The 22695-nt window shown below is 40.6% G+C and overlaps 2 protein-coding genes across 2 annotated transcripts in view; one reads left to right on the top strand and one right to left on the bottom strand.

Annotated features, from left to right (window-relative positions):
• Positions 1–14005, top strand: part of RpL35A (ribosomal protein L35A) — a 41119-nt gene extending 27114 nt beyond the window's left edge. Inside the window, exon 5 of the mRNA XM_053787206.2 lies at positions 13962–14005. Coding sequence (XP_053643181.2) covers positions 13962–13985 — 24 coding nt within the window. The 3' untranslated portion in view covers positions 13986–14005. The remainder of the gene's footprint in view (positions 1–13961) is intronic.
• Positions 14006–21117: 7112 nt separating this feature from the next.
• The window catches only part of LOC128696117 (putative uncharacterized protein DDB_G0282133), an 85908-nt gene continuing 84330 nt past the window's right edge, over positions 21118–22695 (bottom strand). Inside the window, exon 5 of the mRNA XM_070094812.1 lies at positions 21118–21615. Within this exon, the coding sequence (XP_069950913.1) occupies positions 21321–21615 (295 nt within the window). The 3' untranslated portion in view covers positions 21118–21320. The remainder of the gene's footprint in view (positions 21616–22695) is intronic.

Below are 22695 nucleotides of genomic sequence, written 5' to 3'. Positions count from 1 at the left end.
GGTCACCTTACCATGGTGGCAGAGTCTAAAAACCCAGCAGCCCAGTTCTTGTCTGTAATGGTGAGATTTCCTCTTGAAAAAGACAGGAGTGATAATTGGAGACGTTAAGCCAGCCAGTGGCTTTGCCGAGTCTATACAGAACATCAAGTTGTAAAGACCATTCATCGTCACTTGCTCTTATCTAACACACGCATGCTTGCTGGAAGTCTAAGTGCCCCGCACACTAAACTTCCTTGACCCTCTCCCCCAACTTTCCCTAGGATGACCCCTACCCCGCCTTCCTTCTACTATAGATTTATATGCCCTCCAAGTCATTCTCTTGTGTTCCATCCTCTTAACACTTGGTGTGCACAGTATTAAAAAAATCTGGGACCACTTAGTACCTTGTGGGAGCAACAGTTCAATTGAGCTCCAGCTAGAGCAAACAGCATGGCAAACACCAGGGATTCACTGATGTCATGTCATATTAACACTTCCATTTTAAGAGGAAAGTGATATTGACCTTGAGTTTAGTGGCTTTGAGAAGAATGTAGCCACAAGTGGTTGTGGAAATATCAAAAACCTCGGTAATAACCCATGTGCAACATTTGTGCCACATCTTTCAATTTTGATACTACTGCTAGTGTCATCCTGCTAGAATGTCCTATAACCTATGCCCTAAGTAAAGAGAAACAGTTTGGGAACATGTGTAATGTGTGTTTGGCTGGCTGGCTGACTAATTGACTTTGGCTGTATCTATCTCTGTCTCTTTCTATTTATGTCTGTGTATCCCTGTATCTGTCTCTGTCTCACAGGTACACATAAATACAGTTATTATTCATGGTGTAAATTACCTAGGATAACCCAAAAAATCGAGACAAAGTACTATACTGTGCTTGTAGATATAAGGCATAATAAGCATGACTGGCAAGTAATATGCATTTTCACTTGTTCAGGAATCAGATGTGATGACTCTGCATTGTTGTGTAATACCTGTTGGTTCATGAGCGGCTGAGACAGAAAGACAGACAAGTAGACAGAGAGAAAAAAAGACACACACAGATAGACAGGAAGATAGACACAGACAGTGACAGATACAAACAAATAGGCAGTCTTGTTTATGTGTAACAGTGAAAACAAATAAAGCCAAGGTAGTGCACAGTCATCAGATGTCACTCCACTGCTGCACTGCCAGCAGTGGAGTGATACTCATCTTGCACCATGCTTCAAGGAGTTTCATGTATTATCCAGCATGTCTTACTAAAACATTTCTGGAATCTATAATTACTATGTAAATATTTGTAGACAATAGTACATGACCAAGGCAGGTGAAAATGTTCACCTGTCAGTGTGTGTGTGACTATTTGAGTACTATTTCAGTACCTAATATTAGTGTCAGAACAAACATTGGCTATGAAATCACAAGAAATACTACAAATTGTAATTATCAAAACATAAAAAATATATAAATTAAAATAAAAACGAGGAAAAAAGGTATGTCAGCAACATTTCTGCAAGCGACAGGACTCCGTGTTGCCATCAGGTGAGCATCCATAGCCAGCCTCGCAGTCTTATATCTTGGAAGTACTGACCCTAAAAAAAATTTTCTTTGGTCATATTACACAGACAATTGTCTTTAATTTAAAAAAAAAATTCCCCAAGAATATTCGGAGTGCTGGGCGAGAGAACGTAGATCCACATTTGGACAGTTAAGGAGTTAAGTAAGCTGTGAGTGGTAAATTTTGGCTTAGATTTGACACAGTGGGGATGTGGTGATTGTACACCATATAATAAAATCCTTTCCCATGCAGTGCAAGTTGGGAAAAACAAGGCTGTGACTGTGGTTTAACCCTTTGAGGGTTTCGGCCGTACTGATACGGCTTACGACCCAGGGTTTTTGATGTACTAGTACGCCTAAATTCCAGTGCCTTCAAATCTAATGAGAGAAAGCTGGTAGGCCTACATATGAAAGAATGGGTCTATGTGGTCAGTGTGCGCAGTATAAAAAAAATCCTGCCGCACACAGTGCGTAATGAGAAAAAAAACTTTGACCGTGTTTTTGGAATAAAACAGCGACTTTGCACTGTATTTTCGTATGGTATTTATTGTTGTATTCTAGTTTTCTTGGTCTCATTTTATAGAATGGAAGACATATTACAGAAATTGAGGTGATTTTGACTGGTTTTACAATGAAAAGTACCTTGGAATTGAGTGCAAAGTAGCAGAAATGTTCGATTTTTATCAAAGTTCAAAAGTAAACAAATCATGCCAAGCATCCAATACACGTCAACTGGTGAGTCTAATATTCTTTCACAAGTGCGCTGGTATTATTTATACCATTTCTACACTAATGCAATAGTCTGCATAACAGTAAATCTATTTTTTGTAAGAATAAAAATTCAAAGTGGAAAGCCAAAGAAATATAAGAGAGGCCTGGGGATGTGACTAACGAACAGAGAACTTGTTATTTTAGTGCCAGGAATGTCTTTTTTGTTTATTCTGGACCCTATTCAGAAATTGGCATATTTTGAAATTTGTGTGAAATTGGCAAAATTGCTAAATTCTGACCACTTTATTGGACGGTTGAAATTGGTAAATGGGTGGTTTCTTGTACTCATTCGATAGAAAAAATGGAGTTCTAGCGAAATAGTTATGATTTTTGTCGACTAGTACATTAGAATTGGTCGAAAATAGGGCTCAAAGTGGGCAAAATCGCCGATACGTAAACATCGTCAAGACCACTAACTTCGCGAGAGCATAATTCCGTATGTTTTCCATCAAATTTCATACTTTTGGTGTTATTATGACCGGGAAAAGATTCTCTATCTTTTCATAAGATTTTTTTTTTTTTTTTTTTGAAATTTGGCCGACCCTGAGAACAAGTTTCGGAGAGGGCCTGTCGACCCTCAAAGGGTTAAAATAGTGACTACAGTATTTTCTTGGAATTTTTTTATTGGCTATTTCTTGGTATCATTTGATAGAATGGAAGACACGTTACTGAAATTGAGATGATTTTGATTAGTTCCAGGACTGGAAGTAGCTTGAAATTGAGCTTAAATTGGCAGAAATATTTTTTGCCAATGTTCAAGACTGCAACCCCAGTCTGTTTTATGGGTTTTAATAGGTCTGACTCAATTATTGGGAAGCTGATTAATCTTTCTGAGTTTTATTTTATTATTTAACCCTTTCAGGGTTTCGGACATACTAGTACGGCTTACGCACCAGGGTTTCGGACATACTAGTATGGCTTACGCACCAGGGTTTCGGACGTACTAGTACAGCTTAGGCACCAGGGTTTTTGACATACTAGTACGCCTAAATTCTAGCGCCCTCAAACCTAGTGAAAGCTGGTAGGCCTACATTTGAAAGAATGGGTCTATGTGGTCAGTGTGCGCAGTATAAAAAAAAATTCTGCAGCACACAGTGCGTAATGAGAAAAAAAAATTTTGACCGTGTTTTTGGATTAAAACAGCAACTTTGCACTGTATTTTCGTATGTTATTTATTGTTGTATTCTAGTTTTCCTGGTCTCATTTTATAGAATGGAAGACATATTACAGAAATTGAGATGTTTTTGACTGGTTTTACAATGAAAAGTACCTTGAAATTCAGCTCAAAGTAGCAGAAATGTTAAATTTTTACCAAAGTTCAAAAGTAAATAAATCATGCTGTGCATCCAATATACGTCAACTGGTGAGTCTAATATTCTTTCACAAGTGCGCTGATATTATTTATACCATTTCTACACTAATGCAGTAGTCTGCATAACAGTAAATCTTCTGTTTTTTGTGAGAATAAAAATTCAAAGTGGAAAGCAAAAGAATGTAAGAGGGGCGTGAGGACGTGACTAATGAACAGAGGAAATGTTATTGTAGTGCCAGGAATGTCTTGTTTATTCTGGACCCTATTCAGAAATTGGCATATTTTGAAATTTGTGTGAAATTGGCAAAATTGCTAAATTCTGACTACTTTAGTGAATAGTTGAAATCGGTAAATGGGTGGTTTCTTGTACTCATTCGATAGAAAAAATGGAGTTCTAGCGAAATAGTTATGATTTTTGTTGACTAGTACACTGAAATTGGCCGAAAATAGGGCTCAAAGTGGGCAAAATTGCCGATACGTAAACATCGTCGAGACCTCTAACTTTACGAGAGCATAATACTGTAAGTTTTCCATCAAATTTCATACTTTTGGCGTCATTATGATTGGGAAAAGATTCTCTATCTTTTTTTTTTTTTTTTTTTGGAATTTGGCGACCCTGAGAACAAGTCTAGGAGAGGGCCTGGCGACCCTGAAAGGGTTAAGAAATAGAATAAGTCTTTTATTTTTGTGGTAATATGAATTCAAAATGGAAAGGAAATGTAATATAGGAGAGGGCTGGGGACATGACTAATGAACAAAGAAATGTTTTAGGGCCATAAATGTCTATATTGTTTATTATGAACTGTTTTTGAATTGGCATTTTAATTTTGTGAAATTGACCAATTTACCAAATTCTGATCACTATAGGGTAGTTGAATGAGTGGTTTCTTGTGCTCAGTCAGTAGAATGGAAAGCATACTAACAAAATAGCTTTAGAATTTGGTAGATTGGTACAATGGAATTGTCTTAAAATAGGACTCAAAGTGGGTGAAATTGCTGGTGCATAAATTTGCCAAGACCGCTAACTTTGCACCTGCTTAATTCGGTAAGTTTTCTATCAAATTTCGTAATTTTGGTGTCATCTTCACAAAAAGATTCTCTACCATTTCATCCTTTTTTTTGTTTACTACTAGAGCAAGTTTCTTTTTTGGGGGTCTGGACAATGAAAGGGTTAAGATACAGTAAGCCTCTGCTTCATGATAACAGGAAACATATGTTATTAGTAAGAAATTTAAGGCACTGTACACCCATGCTTAGATAATCACTTAACTTAATTTTCATTATGTACTCAGAAAAAAAACAAGAATTGTTTCCCCTGCTTAACAGTTGCCTCTTGCTCGTACAATGACTAAATTCCTGGTGGCAGATCCCTTCTTTCCAGTTAACACTGCTTCCCGCTCATATACATCCACCAGAGGCCGGAGTGATATTCGGAGTTTCATACTACTAATTTGCTGTCTGAATATTTCTCAAAATTGGTATAGATTGACAAAATACAGATTTGGGTGTGGGAAATCTGTTGAAGATATTTTGAACAAAATTCTGTGATTTGGCCTTAATTTGAGTATGTTTTGTCAAGTCAAAATAAAATAGAAATCTGGGCAAAGTACGTACAGGAGGGCCCCACTTATATGGCTGGTTAGGTTCCAGGCTACCGCCGTAAAGTGGAACACCCTTTTTTTCCACTTACAAATGCATACAAACACTAGATAACAAGTTTACACTAACATATATTAAGTTAGCAATAGAACCAGGCATCAAAAAACAATAAAAAAGTACAATACACACATAGTGCACTCATTACTTACCTTAAAATATTTATAGTCTTAATCTAGGGTGAGACAAGTAGTATTTATTGTAAGAAATCAAGTGTGACATGTATGGTAGTCAGCCAGGCTACCATACCAGGCCACCCCACCCACACATACAATTCTATGATATTTAAGCATCCCAGAGCGATAAAATGTATATACAGTTCACTCATTACTTACCTTAAAATATTTGTAGTCTTAATGTAGGGTCAGGAGTAAGTAAATGAGATAAAATGAATAAATGAGAGAGAGAAAGAATGAGTGCATGAGAGAGTACAGGCGCAGAGTTATGTAAACAAACCAGGCGAAGGTAAGTTTTGTAAACAAAGTGTACACGTCTGGTTTGTGTACAAGTTACTTTGTGTACAAGTTGTCTCTACATTGATACGGTAGAATAAATAAAGAAGAACACTCCCATTCTCATGTAACATCATTTTGAAAAGAAATGATGCTCTGAGTGAAGGCAATGGAAATAAGTCACTCTGACTTTTTTGGGTTATCCTAGGTTCTCTACACATATGTTATGTATGATAATGTATGTAACTGTATTTGTGTATACCTGAATAAACTTAGTTAAATACATACGAAAGGAATAATTTTCTACAGTTACCCCCAGTAACACATTTTCTCTTATGTTAGATTAGAGAAAATGTTATTCTTGGCGTCACTTGTACAAGTTATCTGGCTACCACATCTCATATTTATGTTTATTTATTCTATTGTGGGGTGTATTTATCATTTTATGTTATGTATCGTGTTTATTATATAATTTTGAAAAAATATAATGGATGGATTAATGAAAATGTGTATATTAATGTAATATACAACATTTAACCCTTTCAGGGTCCAAGGCCCAAATCTGGAGTCACGCACCAGTGTCCAAGAATTTTCAAAAAAAAAAATTTGTTATTTTTTCTTATGAAATCGTAGAGAATCTTTTTGTGAAGGTAATAAAACAAAAAGTACGAAATTTGGTGGAAAATTGACGAAATTATGCTCTCGCGAATTTTGATGTGTCAGCGATATTTACGAATCGGCGATTTTGCCGACTTTGACTCCCATTTTAGGCCAATTACATTATTCCAATCAACCAAATTCTTAGCTATTTCACTAGTATTACTTCTATTCTATCGATTGAGCACAAGAAATCGCCAAGTCAACTGTTTCAACTACAAAATAAAGTGATCGGAAATTGTTAATTTGGCCAATTTAACACAAAGTTCAAAATATTCCAATTTCAAAATAGGGTCCAGAATGAACAATGTAGGCATTCCTTGCACTAAACTAACATTTCCTCTGTTCATTAGTTATGTTTTGAGGCTTTACAAATAAATTCCATTTTGATTTTTTATTCACATAATGAATTTTTATTCACACCAAAAAATAGAAGATTTACTGTTATGCAATACTGTAATAATTGTATAAATATCATCACCATATTTGTGAATGTATATTAGACCCACCAGCTGATGTGTATTAGACGTGTGAGGTCGTTTGTTTACTCTTGAATATCGGCAAAAATTTAACATTTCCGCTACTTTGAGCTCAGTTTCAAGCCATTTCCAATGCTAAAACCAATCAAAATCATCTCTATTTCTGTAATATGTCTTCCATTCTATCAAATAAGACCAAGAAATCGCAAATACAACTATAAAAAACATACGAAAAAACACTGCAAAGTTGCTGTTTTAATCGAAAAATCATGATTTCATTTTTTTTCTCTCATTATACACAGTGTGCTGCAGGATCTGTTTTATGTGGTGCACACATACCACATAGATGTATTCTCTCATATCTAGGCCCAAATGTACCACTCACAGTTTATCAGAGTGAGCTGAGCTCATGGCGTAGATCTACGGTTTGGACCCTGAATGTAAAGCCGTAGATCTACGGGACGGACCCTGAAAGGGTTAATGAGACTCGGTGATTATTATTATTATTATTATTATTATTATTATTATTATTATTTCTAATATGGCGTCACTTGTGCAAGTCGTCTGCTACCACATCTCATATTTATGTTTATTTATTCTATTGTGGGGTGTATTTATCATCTTTTTATGTTATGTATCGTGTTATATAATTTTGAAAAAATATCATAGATGGATTAATGAAAATGTGTATTTAATGTAATATACGACATTTAAATGAGACTCGATGATTATTATAATCATTACTAATATGACGTCTGGAGACATAAGACACTTTTACTGATTTTAATGTGTACCTGCATGCCAGCACAGTATGTAAGTTTATTTAAGTACAGGTATACATAAGTATAATTATGAGAGTATATATAAAATATGAAATAACTTTTAAAAACATTTGAAATTTTGGAGTTTTCAGACAAAATGGAGAGACTTAGTGCTTACTGAGCTCACGAAGAATGTAACCAAACAGGGTGGGGCGCGGTGATCTTATTAGATAGTCAGGTGGGGGGAGCCGTATAGCGAGTTTTGGTCATAATTTGAAATGACCGTATTAGCGGAACGCCGTAAAGCGGGGCCCTCCTGTATATGTATTCCTGACATTTGGCTCTGAGAGGAAAACCGACAAACTTGTCAGTGAGCAAAAATTGTGTTTTCTTTCAAGTATCATTTACAGTAAGATGGATGAGTTCATCACTTTTACGCTGCCTTTTTCCCATTGAGAATATAGGGGTATTAGGCCATGTGGCCATGCCCAAAAATGGTGATTTCGCTCCTGATATAGCCAACAACTTTGCCATTGTATTTAGCAAGTGAGGGAATGGCTTCCACCAGTAAGAGTTCTTCACTACCACTGACATCAGAGTCAAGCCGTCTGACTCGGCTAATCAGCACACGCAAATGTTCTCACTGCCCTCTCCTAACCTACCCTGACAAACAAGCACAGTACAGCAATGGCACCAAAAGTACAAAATATGATTGAAAACTTGTGGAATTATGCAGGCACATAATTCCACAAGTGGTTTGGGTGCAATTTATGCATTGGCAATTTCACCCACTTAGCCAATTCCATTGCTCCAGTCAACCAAATTCTTAGCTGTACACACCACCTCTTATTCTGTACACAAGCCACACTACAAATGCTGCACATGTGCCTTTGTCACTCCTTTAAATTATGCAGCATCTGTGAATATTTGAGAAGCACATGTGTAAACATTTCCACCTCACATGTACAGAGAACACATTTCCTGATTTGCTAGTATGCCTTTCATTCTTTTGATTGAGCATAAGAAACCACCCATTGAACTATCAGAACTACACGTCATGTAAAGTGCACAAAAGTTGGTAATTTGGCCAGTTTGCTAGTGTGCCTTCCATTCTATTGCTTGAGCATAAGAAACCACCCATTCATTTATCAGAACTACACATCATGTAAAGTGCACAGAAGTTGGTAATTTGGCCAGTTTTACACAAAATTTAAAAAATTCCAATTTAAAAATAGCCCAAAATAAACACTTGACATTTTAGCCACTACAACATTCCCTCTGTTCATTGATCGCATCCCCAGGCTTCTCCTATATTACAATTGCCTACCATTTAGAATTCATAATCTCACACACAACAAAATTTACCCAGTTCCTCAGGTAATAAGATTTAACCATGAATGATTGGTCATGGTGTGTTCAATTGGAATAATTGAATCAGACTTATTAAAAGCCCATAAAACAGACTGGGGGGGTGGTAGGAAAGCCTTACCTGTCCTCAGGAAAATCAGCAAAAAATCTAATGTTTCTATTACTTTGAGCCCAATTTGAATCGTTCAACAACATCTCTTGTTTCATTCTATCAAGTGATAACAGTAAACAACTAATAAAACATCTCACAGTTGCTGTTTTAAATCAGACACAAGGTCAGAGCTTTGCTTTTCCCATCATGCACAGCAGGATATTTTTATTTTGTGCACACTCACCACACATTCTCTCATATTTAGGTCAAAATTTACTGCTCACGGCTTATCTGAGGGAGCTGCACTCAAAACATTGATCTTCATGAGGGAACCTGGCATCAGTAACAAAGATCCAGGTAACAGTTACTGAAAGGGTTTAAAAAACCTCGGGTACTGGAGGCCTGGTCATGGACCGGGCTGCAGGGGCATTGATCCCAGGAATGCCCTCCAGGTAGATTGAAAGGGTTGAAAAAACATCATCCCAATACCATAGGCTTTCATGGGAAATTCTGTGTGCTTAAGAATATTTTTCTCCGGTCACCATCTAGGTCATTAAGCAGGGACCCGCTATAACTAATTGGTTGACATTGACAGTCAGTTATTTAATATCATAGCACTTTTTAAATTAAAAGTGCTAAAATATCCAAATGGATCTAGTGCTTTTTAAATCATACAAATCAACTGCTTACCCAACTTAAGCAGGTGTCACTGACAGTTTCATTTGAGGTTTGTAGTCTGGAATGATAGGTATAATGTTTGTCAGGAACAGGACAAGTGTTCCCTGATGCAGGTCTTAGTCTTCTGATAACCCACAGCTGGAGCTTTTGGTTATCTGAGGACTTCTGCTGGCTTATTGGTCCACCTCTTTAAAAATTGTGGTTATTTTTTAGTCTGGAATGTTTCGCTAGTCATTTTTCCAAAATTGTGGTAATCATTCCTTTTTTTCTGTTTTTAATTAACCCTTTCCCTGTCAGTCCAGTAATATTATGGCTTGCAAGCCAGTGTCAGTCCTGTAATAGTACGCCAAAATTCTAATGGCTTCCAATCTTACAGGAGAAAGCTGGTAGGCCTACATATGAGAGAATGGGTCTGAGTGGTCAGTGTGCGCAGTAGAAAAAAATCCTGTAGCACGCACCGCATAACGAGAAAAAGAACTGAGTGTTTTTTGTTTAAAACAGCGACTTTACGGTGTAATTTCGTTTGGTATTTATGGTTGTGTTCTCGTTTGATAGAATGGAAGATATATTACAGAACTAGAGATGATTTTGAATGGTTTACGAAATGAAAGTACAGTGGACCTTCGCCTAACGCTATTAATCCGTTCCTGAGAGCTCAACGTTAGGCGAATTAATTTTCCCGATAAATAATGGAAATCAAATTAATCCGTTCCTGACACCCCAAAGTATGAACAAAAAAAAAATGTTACCACATGAAATATTAGTTTTAATACACACAAACTGAAGAAGACATGCACAGTTACATGACACTTACCTTTATTGAAGATCTGGTGATGATTGATGGGGTGGGAGGAGGAGAGATTGTGGATGGTGTTAATGTTTAGAAGGGGAATCCCCTTCCATTAGGACTTAAGGTGGCAAGTCCTTTTCCGGGGTTACTTCCCTTCTTCTTTTAATGCCACTAGGACCAGCTTGAGAGTCACTGGACCTCTGTCGCACAACATATCTGTCCATAGAGGCCTGTACCTCCCGTTTCTTTATGACATTCCTAAAGTGTTTCACAACATTGTCAGTGTAATAGTCACCAGCACGGCTTGCAATAGCTGTGTGAGGGTGATTTTCATCAAAAAAGGTTTGCACTTTAAGCCACATTGCACACATTTCCTTAATCTTTGAAGTAGGCAACTTCCTCAATTTCTCTATCCCCTCCTCCAAAGCAGTTTCCTCAGGTATGGCCTCTTGCTGTTGAAGATGATCTAGCAGCTCATCAGTGGTTGGTTCTTCATTGTCCTCCTCCACCAACTCTTCCACATCCTCCCCGCTAACCTCCAACCCCAAGGACTTCCCCAATGCCACAATGGATTCCTCAACTGGCATAGGATTCCCAGGGTTAGCCTCAAACCCTTCAAAATCCCTTTTGTCTACACATTCTGGCCACAGTTTCTTCCAAGCAGAGTTCAAGGTCCTCTTAGTCACTTCCTCCCAAGCCTTACCTATAATGTTTACACAATTGAGGATGCTAAAGTGATCTCTCCAAAACTCTCTTAGAGTCAGTTGAGTTTCTGAGGTCACTACAAAGCACCTTTCAAACAGCTTTTGTGTACAGTTTCTTGAAGTTGGAAATGACCTGCTGGTCCATGGGCTGCATGAGAGGAGTGGTATTAGGAGGCAAAAACTTGACCTTAATGAAGCTCATTTCCGCAGAAAGTCGCTCTGCCACGTCTGAAGGATGACCAGGAGCATTGTCTAGTACCAGGAGGCACTTAAGGTCTAATTTCTTTTCAATTAGGTAATTTTTCACAGTGGGGGCAAATGCATAGAAAAAGTCCCTAGTGACCCATGCCTTACTGTTTGCCCTCCACAGCACACACAAATTAGCCTTGAGGACATTGTTTTTCCTGAACACACTGGGTGTTTCAGAGTGATACACCAATAAAGGCTTCACTTTGCAATCACCACTAGCATTGGCACACATCAACAGAGTAAGCCTGTCTTTCATAGGCTTATGTCCTGGGAGTGCCTTTTCCTTGTGAGTAATGTAGGTCCTGCTTGGCATTTTCTTCCAAAACAGGCCTGTTTCATCACAATTAAACACTTGTTCAAGTTTCAGTCCTTCACTGTCTGTGTACTCCTTGAATTCCTGCACATATTTTTCAGCTGCTTTGTGATCCGAACTGGCAGCCTCACCATGCCTTATCACACTATGTATTCCACTATGATTCTTAAGTCTCTCAAACCAACCTTTGCTGGCCGTAAATTCACTCACATCATCACTAGTTGCAGGCATTTTTCTAATTAAATCGTCATGCAACTTCCTAGCCTTTTCACATATGATCGCTTGAGAGATGCTATCTCCTGCTATCTGTTTTTCGTTTATCCACACCAATAACAGTCTCTCGACATCTTCTATCACTTGCGATCTCTGTTTCGAAAACAAAGCTGCACCTTTGGCAAGAACAGCTTCCTTGATTGCCGTTTTCTTGGCCACAATAGTAGCGATGGTTGATTGGGGTTTTGTGTACAACCTGGCCAGCTCAGAGACACGCACTCCACTTTCGTACTTAGCAATGATCTTTTTCTTCATATCCAAAATAATTCTCACTCTTTTTGCTGTAGGGTTGGCACTAGAAGCTTTCTTGGGGCCTATGGTGACTTATTTTGTAGGTGCGATCACTAAAAAGGCTGTGATAATATGAAGTGTTCCGATTGTATGCTTGGGAGATACCGCGGTGGCTGGCTTGTAAACACTGGCACTCACGGAACAAGTGAGGCGGGCTCAGGCCGCACGTGGACGCGTCTCGAACGAATCGCGTTGAGGGAGTTTTTTAGCGCTAGCCGAGGCAAAAGTTTTTGCGTTAAAATGTATCGCTAGGCGGATTTAACGTTAAGCGATGCGTTTGTTAGGCGAGGGTCCACTGTACCTTGAAATTGAGCTCAAAGTAACAGAACTGTTCGATTTTTGCTGATGTTCTTTCTGTGAATAAAAATTAAAAATTGAAAGCAAGCGTAATATAAGAGGGGCCCGGAAATGTTATTTTAGTGCTAGGAATGTTTGCATTGTTAATTCTGCACCCTATTTTGAAATTGGCCTTGAATTGCGTATGAAATTGGCCAAATTACCAATTTCTGATCACAGTATTGGGTAAACAAACCATACCATGGGCAGGGTATGGTTAGTTTGCAGTCATGTCATTTCAGTTTTGTGAGTCACAGTATTGGGTAGTTGAAATAGGTAAATGAGTGGTTTCTTGTACACAGTTGATAGAACAAAAGGAGTTCTAGTGTATCAGCTATGAGTTTGGTCGACTGGAACAATGGAATTGGCTGAAAATAGGGCTCAAAGTGGACAAAATCACCGATGCGTAAATATTGCCGAGACCGCTAACTTTGCAGAAGCATAATTCCATGAGTTTTCCATGAAATTTTGTGCTTTTGGTGTCATTCCCATTGGGAAAAGATTCTGTCATTTCGTTAAAAAAAAAAAAATTCAATTCTTCGACACTGAGAGCAAGTTTGTGAGCAAGGGTCTCGGCAGTGAAAGGGTTAATATTCATGCATACTCACGGATTGGGTAGAAAGCTAAAAATGTATGGATTGTAATACAGTTTTGTAAAACCATCATTGAGAGATAGACAAGTATCTCTCCTTTCCTCTTAAATTTATAGGAAAACCGTAGTATGACAAATTAAAAAGTAAGGTACAGTTTTTGAGAGACATGCAACTGAAATCATACTGTAGATCCAGTTGCTTTAGTGTGGTGAGTTGATAAAAAAAAATATGCTTATTGGTCCATAGTGATAAGCTTGCGACTCCATATTTTTTTTTTTTTTTTTTAAGAGGGGATGGGAAATGAAGATTAATTCTTAAAATTTTCCCTTGAGGTCTATCAAGATGAGGTATTTGGAGTCAGTACCTTGGTCAAATGCACAGCAAATATTTTTTATTGTTTTTTTTGGTAGTTTTATTTAAGCATAGAATGTCAGATTGCAAAGTTTGTTGGGTATAGTAATGTGTTGAAAGGTTAGGTTAAAAATGGAACATTATGTAAAACGAAGTTTTGTTTTGTTTTGTTTTTTACTTGAAGTTTTCGTAATACTGCACATAATATTTTGTTGTTTATTTGTAGTACGTTTTAAATATTTTTTTTTTAACTCTCACTTTTTGTAATGAAACTAACCCAGAAAAATTCTACCTTACAGATGATGTACCCCTCCAGAATTTAATGAAATAAAAAGAAAGGAAATGTGATACTTTTATTGTCCCATTCACTGTACTATACTATATAGGGGTTTAATAATCAGGTTCTCAGTATTGTTTCAAATTATGTAAAAAAAAAAAATGCATTAAATGCCTATTAAAGTACAGTGGTACCTTGAGTTTCAAACAGCTCCCAACTGGAACAGTTTTGTAAGTGTATTTTTGGGAGTCTGAAATGGACTAATCTAATTTATGTTATTCCTTACGGGAACAAATTTGTTCGGTATCGGCACTCAGACAGCCTTCTGGAATGAATTAAGTTGGTAACTCGAGGTACCATCGTATTTCCTCTTCACTTCTGATTGGTCACCAGTTTTAAAAATCTCGACAATTTTTTTTCATTTGGTTAATATATAATGGGTGTCCCTCAAGGTTGGACTCATAATGTATGGGTCCTTTTGAGTCCAACCTCTTCAAGGGGGGCTCCTTAGTGTGGTGAAGAGGCTCTTGGTCTGAGGAATTAGACCTATCAGTCTCCTTCCTCAGACCGAACCTAATTACCCCCCAATCCCCCCTTCCCTATCCCATCCTCCCCTTTTCCCTTTCCTCCTCCTCCTCCCCACCCCTCCCTTTTGCCCTTCCTCTTTTTGGCCTTTGGGATTTTTCCCACAGGCATACTAGTTCATAGGTAGGGGGAAGGGTACCGGGCTCCATCCCATTCCGTTGAGGTTTTTGGCTGTGGCGTAGTTTGCCGTGGAATCTGGATCACCTGGGGATGTCTCGATCCCTCTCCGGTATCATGAAGGGTGGCTTTGGGTGTCTCTCGGGCGACGGGTGTATCTCTGGAAGCCACCTTTCGGATTCCGGGGGTGGTGGCCGAAGGAGGTATGCTTTGTGGCGGATATCCAGCCGCCCTCTCTTTTGTCCACCGAGGTAGCTCGGCAGATGTGAGGTTGCGATCCCGGATTGCTGGTTTACTGGCATGAAGGGTAGGGTATGGCACGGGTTCCATGCTGCATCTGCGCTACTTGCGGTGCTGAGGTCCTCTTGGGCGCGGAGGGAGATTTCTGGCCCTTTCATTCCTCCTAGGAACTATCCCTCCCCGTTCCCCTTTTTTTTTTATTCTTTTTTTTATTTTTCTTTTCTTTTCTTTCTTTTTTTTCTTAAAAACAAAAAGAAAGAAGTAACCTAACCATGGCAGCCCTAGTCCATGAACCTGCTACCCCCGGGCCCCTTCTTGATACCGCACCCCGTTCTGACCCCGCCTCGTCTTTGGACCACTCTTCGGACACTCCTCATGCCTCTGTACCTCTCGCCGGTGCAGTTTCCTCACCTGCTTCAGGTACTGAGGCCTCGACTGACTCCTTCGATTTATCTGACCTTCGCTCTCCTCTGACTATGCTTCTGGCCTCTCCCTCTATGGTGCGGCAATTTTCGAATCGCCGGCCCGTTCCACGTCGGACCAACTCTGGTCCCACACCTAAACGCCAATAACAATTACCTGCTGATGATACTTCTCCACCTTCTCGTGCTTCTCAGAAAAGATCGACACGTCCTTCACTACCTTTCCACGCTCAGTTTCAGACTGCACAATGGACTAAATTCTTCACTTTACGACCGACTTCCTCTACTGCCTATCTTTCTGACCACAGTATTGGCAAGGCACTCCTACGCCATGTTGGTAAAGATATTTCTTTTCATGCTCTTAAGAGCAGTACGCGCATCGTCACCGTACAGAATGCTACCCAGGCTCATGAGCTTTCTCGTCTTTCCCATATCAATACTGTTCCTGTAACTATTGAAAAGCATCATTCCCTCAATTCTTGTAGTGGTACCGTCATTCTGCCCCCATACCATAGTTCAACAAAATTTCCAGACATGTGGCACTGACATTCTTGAACAGCTGGAACTCCAAGATCTCCCAATCCTCAAGGTAGACACTTACGTTCTTCCTGCCTGCGGGCGGAGACGATACCCTAGCAATGTGGCTCATTTAACTTTTGACAGCCGTGAACTCCCATCCTCAGTTTATGTAGCAGGACATCGGTTACAAGTTCGAAAGGTGATCCCTACACCGCAACAGTGTAGAAATTGCTGGCGATTTGGCCATCCAGCGAAATATTGCAGATCTATCGCCGAATGCCCAGTCTGTGGTGCCGATGACCATTCTAATACGTCTTGCAATCGACCTCCCTCTTGCCCTAATTGTCATGAGGCTCGCCCTTCGTACTCTCGCCGTTGTCAAGTCTACTTAAACGAGCGGGAAATCCGTTACCTCAAAGAGGCAGAAGGTCTCCCTTATGCCATGGCAGTTTCTCGTCTCCGCCTCCAAGGGAGACTACCTCGTGTTTCTTATTCCCGTGTTTCAAAACGTCCCCCCACTTCTGGTATCCCATCTTCTGCACCCACCTCTGTGGTTACCTCTCCCATAGTCACTCCTGTAGCTAATTCTTTTGCTGTCCTCGGCTCAGACGTCCCTACTTCAACGTCTCAGTCTGATCTCACTTCTTCGTGTTCTCTCTCACAAGCCTCAGTAGCGACGAGATCTCGTATGACACCTCCTCCCAATCGTCCCTCTACTTCTCAAAAGTCAAAAAAAGGTCCGTTAACACCTCCTACCCATCTTCCACCTCATTTTCCCTTCCCTGTCTCTGTACCTGGTTCTTCCCCTCTCACTGGCTCTGTTACAAGTGTAGATGTTCACCCTCCTCCTCGTACTGTACCTTCCTTCCCTGTTCCCTCCCAAGTTTCTTCCTCTTCTGCCACCTCCCAGGTTTCTGCCTCTTCTGTCCCCTTCCATGCTTCTCCAGTTCCCTCCACCCTTTCGCCCCCCCCTACCTTGGTACAGTCTATTACAGTTCCAATCTTTACTCATCCTCCCCCTACCATTTCCAATATTGTCTCCCATACGACGTCTCTGAATTCTGAAACACTTGAAGCAATCTCTGAATATATTGCAGAGACCAAACCATCAATGGACACTGATCCACCCTCCGCTCCTTCTCTCTCCTCTACTCCATCTGCGCAACTCCTTTCTTCACAGCGCACCGTTCCTTCGCTGCTTGAACGTTTTCCACTGCTTCCGCATGTGGACTTTTCTAACCCCTCTAGTCCGTAGGAACCCTTACCTGCGGATTTCAGGTATCTTTTATCATTGCCAATCATGGCCTATTTACAGTGGAATATACGCGGCCTCATGGGTAATCGGGGTGAGCTTCAGATGTTACTCTCCCAGTTTTCCCCTGTTGGTGTTTGCTTACAGGAACCAAAATTACACTCTGCTGTTATCTCTCCCATCTCAGGCTATAATTTATTGTATTCTTCAGATCCTTTTCCTGATGGGACCTTTAATGAAAGTGCCCTTCTTCTACGCACTGATATTCTGTACCATCAGCTATTTGTTCGTACTTCGCTGCATTACACAGCAGCCCGTATCCACTTGCATAGGCGGTATACGCTCTGTTCTTTATATCTCTCTCCTTCTCGGGCATTATCTATTCCGGATATTGCCTTTCTTGTTTCGTCATTACCACCACCGATTCTGTTACTTGGTGATTTTAATGCCCACCATTTCCTCTGGGGGGAGGGGTCTCACTGTGATTCCCGTGGCATTCAGTTAGAGGCTTTTCTTGCCACCCACCCCCTCCATGTTTTAAATACAGGTACTCACACCCATTTTGATCCTCGGTCTCACACTCTCTCTTGCATTGATCTCTCAGTCTGCTCTTCCTCCGCCGCATTAGACTTCACTTGGTCTGTTCTTCCGGACTTACATGACAGCGATCATTTCCCAATCATTCTTACTTCCCCTTCATATTCACCACCTCTTCGCATCCCACGCTGGCAATTTGATCAGGCAAATTGGAACCTTTACTCACACCTAACTGTTTTTAGAGAGGTTCCTTCTTCGTCCTCCATCGATGAGCTTTTACACCTCTTCTCGTCCTCCGTTTTAACCGCAGCTTCTCATTCTATACCCCAAACTTCGGGCAGGCATTCTCAGAAATGCGTGCCTTGGTGGTCTCCTGCTTGTGCTCGTGCAGTACGTTTGAAACGTGCTGCATGGGGCAGGTACCGGTACAATAGAACCACAGAGAGACTTCTTGATTTTAAGCAGAAGCATGCGATCGCTCGCCGTGTCATCCGTGACGCTAAACGCACTTGCTGGCGAGATTGTCTCTACCATCACCTCTGCTTCCTCTATGAGTGCAGTCTGGAAAAAAGTACTAAAACTGAGTGGTAAATATTCTCCTGACCCAGCTCCTGTTCTGCGGGTTGCCGGTGTTGATATAGCAAACGCACTAGATGTTGCCAGTGAAATTGGCAATCATCTGGTCCGTATTTCTCAGGGACTCCATCTATGCCCCTCATTTCTTTCCTCAAAGTCTGCCAGAGAGTTAGCACCCTTGGACTTTTCTTCTCTCAGAGAAGAACAGCATATAATGTGCCTTTTACACTCTCAGCTTGCCGATCATCGGCAGCTGGGCCCGACGACGTTCATATTCGTATGCTACAACATTTACATCCATCAGCCCTTGCAGTCCTATTACGCCTTTACAATCTTATTTGGTCACAAGGAGTTCTTCCACAGCTGTGGAAATCTGCCATTGTTCTCCCTTTCCGCAAACCAGGCACTATGGGACATGAAACCTCCCACTATCATCCCATTGCTCTTACCAGTGCAGTTTGCAAAGTGATGGAACGCCTAGTAAATAGACATTTAGTGTGGTATTTAGAGACACACAACAGTCTCTCCACTCATCAATATGGCTTTTGTAAGGGACGTTCTACCATAGACCCCTTACTACGCTTGGATACGTATGTTCGTAATGCCTTTGCGAATAACCACTCAGTTATTGCCATATTTTTTGACCTTGAGAAGGCATATGACACAACTTGGAGGTATAATATTTTAGCCCTTCGAGGCAATCTACCATCCTTCCTTAAGAACTTTTTAACTGACAGGCATTTCCGTGTTCGGGTAAATAATGTGCTCTCCCTGGACTTTATCCAAGCTGAAGGTGTCCCCCAGGGATGTGTTCTGAGCACAACACTTTTTCTAGTTGCTATTAATGATTTGGCCTCTAGTCTTCCATCAAATATTTGGTCATCACTCTATGTTGATGACTTCGCTATTGCCTGTGCAGGCGCTGACTGTCACCTTATTACAGTTTCTCTCCAGCATGCAGTCGACCGCGTTTCCAATTGGGCCACCACACGTGGGTTTAAATTTTCCAGCACTAAAACCCACCAAATTACTTTCACTAGATGCTCTGTCGTCTCCGATCATCCTTTGTACCTCTATGGCTCCCGTATCCCTGAACGTGATACAGTCAAGTTTTTGGGCCTCCTCTTTGATCATAGGTTATCCTGGAAACCTCACATTACCTCTCTGAAGGCAACTTGTCACAGCCGGCTGAACCTTCTTAAAACCCTTGCTCATCTTTCATGGGGAGCTGATCGTCGAACCCTCCTTCGCCTACATTCCACCCTTATTTTATTGAAACTTGATTATGGTGACCAGATCTATTCAGCGGCATCTCCTGCTACTCTCTCTAGCCTTAACCCCATTCGTCACCAAGGATTACGTTTATGCCTTGGTGCTTTTCGCTCTTCCCCTGTCGAGAGCCTCTATGCAGAAGTAAACATTCCATCCTTATCCGATCGCCGTGATGCCCATTGCCTTCGCTACTATGTACGCTCTCATGATCTCCGCAATCCTTCCGTTTATAGAATGGTCACTGATATTAGTAGATATTCTTTATTTGTTCGCCGCCCGTTTACTCAGTCCCTTCTATCTTCGCCTTCATTCGCTCTTGTCTTCTCTTCAATTACCACCTTTCTATGTACATGTAGCATCTCACTTTTCCCTACCCCCCTGGGAAGTTCCAGCTGTTCGAGTCTGTTCTTTCTCTCTCCCTTGCTCGAAAGCCCAACTGTCTACGGTCGCTTCCCGCTCTCTTTTTCTTGACCAATTTCACTCATTCTCATGCCATTGCTGTGTACACAGATGGCTCTAAGTCTTCAGACGGCGTAGGATTCGCAGCAGTGTTTCCGGACAGCATCGTACAAGGGCATTTACTATCTTCGGCTAGTATTTTTACTGCTGAATTGTATGCCATCCTTACAGCACTTATCCGTATTGCATCTATGCCTGTGTCATCATTTGTGGTAGTCTCAGACTCCCTTCGTGCTTTACAGGCTATACAGAAATTTGATACACCTCACCCCTTAGTCCTCCATATCCAACTTTGCCTACGCCGCATCGTTACCAAGCATAAAGATATTGTTTTTTGTTGGGTCCCTGGTCATGTTGACGTACACGGCAATGAACAGGCAGACACTGCTGCGAGGTCAGCAGTACATGACCTACCAGTTTCATGTAGAGGTATTCCATTTACGGACTATTTTGCTGCAATCTCTTCCCAACTTCACACCCGTTGGCAACAACGTTGGTCTACTATGCTTGGCAACAAACTTCAATCTATTAAACCGAGTATAGGTTACTGGCTGTCTTCTTATCACCAGTGTCGAAGTTGGGAGACTACTCTCTCCCGTCTTCGCATTGGCCATACTCGTCTTACTCATGGATATCTCATGGAGAGGCGCCCTGCTCCTCTCTGTGAGAGTTGCCAAGTTCCATTATCAGTCAGCCACATTCTGTTGGACTGCCCACATTATCAACGAGCACGCAGAATTTACCTCCGTCGTCGTCTTCGCTCTGCTGCTCTCTCTTTACCTTCCCTTCTCGCTGATGGACCCACCTTTCTTCCAGACTCTCTCATTGACTTTTTGACAACAACTGACTTACTTCACAAATTCTGATACCTTCAGCCCTTTCTATTTCAATCTCTTGCTACCCTCTACCCCCGTACTATCCCCTGCCCTGCTGTTTTCTGTAACATACTGATCATCCCTCCTCCCTTCTGCCATCCAATACCCTCGCTTCCTTCCCTACCCTGCAGCGCTGTATAGCCCTTGTGGCTTAGCGCTTCTTTTTTATTATAATAATAATCAAGAGGATGTATTGATGCTGGTGAATGGCTCTTGAACCAAGGAATTGGAGCCACCCTCCCTTTCCTTGAATCAAACTTGGTTACCCCCACTCCATCCTTCTCGTTACCCAGGCTCTTATGGGTTTAGCACGTCCCAGTGAAAATGATAATGTCCAGTTCTTTTTCAGTACTTTATTTAAATTAAATAATTCAGGAATAAAGAACCTACTAAATTTGTATTAGTTACAACACTACTTTTAGTAAATTCATAATATTGGTAGTAAAGGTTATCATTGAATACACGTTGCAACAATATACAAGATATTTAAAATTATTTATAATAGCACACAAGTATTGAATAGCATATCAACATTTTTGTGCAAGCTTGTCAAATGTTATTTGACTACCTTTGTTTGGAACTGCCCCTGTCCTGGTGAAGAAATTCCCAATGACTTTCGATACTGCAGAGGAGAGTAGCACACTCTTAGAGACCTTGGGACTGGGTTGTGGAAGTCTCCTGATGAACTGGAGTGCTCGAGCTTCCTTCAGCAGAGAGTGGAATGCTAGATGTACTCCCAGCATGGAGTCCGCCGCAGATACTTCGTAGAACTGACAACTGAACTCTAGTGACAAAGCCTCACCTTCATCAGTAAACACACACCTGGTGGTATAAGCAGAGTTTGGTGAGTGTGTCATCTGTGTACCTTACTTTTCACGAGTTCCCTATAATATGCAACAGTTATGCATTTTTATTCCGAAACGTTTCGCCTACACTGTAGGCTTCTTTGCTGTATAGCCCTTGTGGCTTAGCGCTTTTTGATTATAATAATAATGTAGGCTTCTTCAGTCGAGTACAGAAAATTTGATAGCAGTAGAGATGTGAAGATGTAATCAGTCCATTACCCTTCAAGACGTGGTTTTAAGGTGGTTTAGATTGACCACCTCAAAACTACGTCTTCAAGGGTAATGGACTGATTACCTTTTCACTTCTCTACTGCTCCTGCCAACTTTTCTGTACTCTGACTGAAGAAGCCTACTGTGTAGGCGAAACGTTTTGGAATAAAGATGCCTAACTGTTGCACATGTCTTACCAACCTGTCGGTATTGTGTACCATTTTGATATTCGGTTTCATTCATGAAACTGACCCATAGCATTCACTTAGGCACTTGTCTCCCCTTACACCTTTTATCTACCGTTTAGCACTGTATAACCTATTAGGATTTAGTGCTTTCGTGTAAATAAGATGACGGCTTGACTGATATTTAGTGTTCACAGCTGACACACCCAACATTACACTTAATTTTAAAATTACTAATTCTATTAATAACATCACCATTAAATAAAGTGAATAATAAGCCAATCTGTGAAACAAAATATAAATATTGGCATTAAGCGAGATTAACTGTAGATTAAACCTTAATGACCCTGGTGGGTTTAGCGCTTGGTTACGATAATAATTAGACCTGTGGGTGAAGTTTTATGCCCTGAGAGATCTATTTCTCTCAGCTAATATACGCTGAAAGTTGAATCCCTGTCTTAAGAATTAACGTATTCTTGTCTTCTGGTGAAAAGTTTATATGTGCAGCCTTAATGACCCTCAAGTAGTTGATAGGCTTTAAACCTCATTAATTAATTATGGCCCTGTGCTCCCCTCCCTTGGATCGAGCCTAAATGTTCCCCATTCCTCCAGGCGCTGCAAGACCCCCTACATGGTTATCGCTTCTTCGTGAATGTATTAAT

The sequence above is a fragment of the Cherax quadricarinatus genome, chromosome 48, assembly GCF_038502225.1.
Source record: "Cherax quadricarinatus isolate ZL_2023a chromosome 48, ASM3850222v1, whole genome shotgun sequence".
Classification (NCBI taxonomy): Eukaryota; Metazoa; Arthropoda; class Malacostraca; order Decapoda; family Parastacidae; genus Cherax; species Cherax quadricarinatus.
This window is presented reverse-complemented; position numbering and strand designations above follow the sequence as displayed.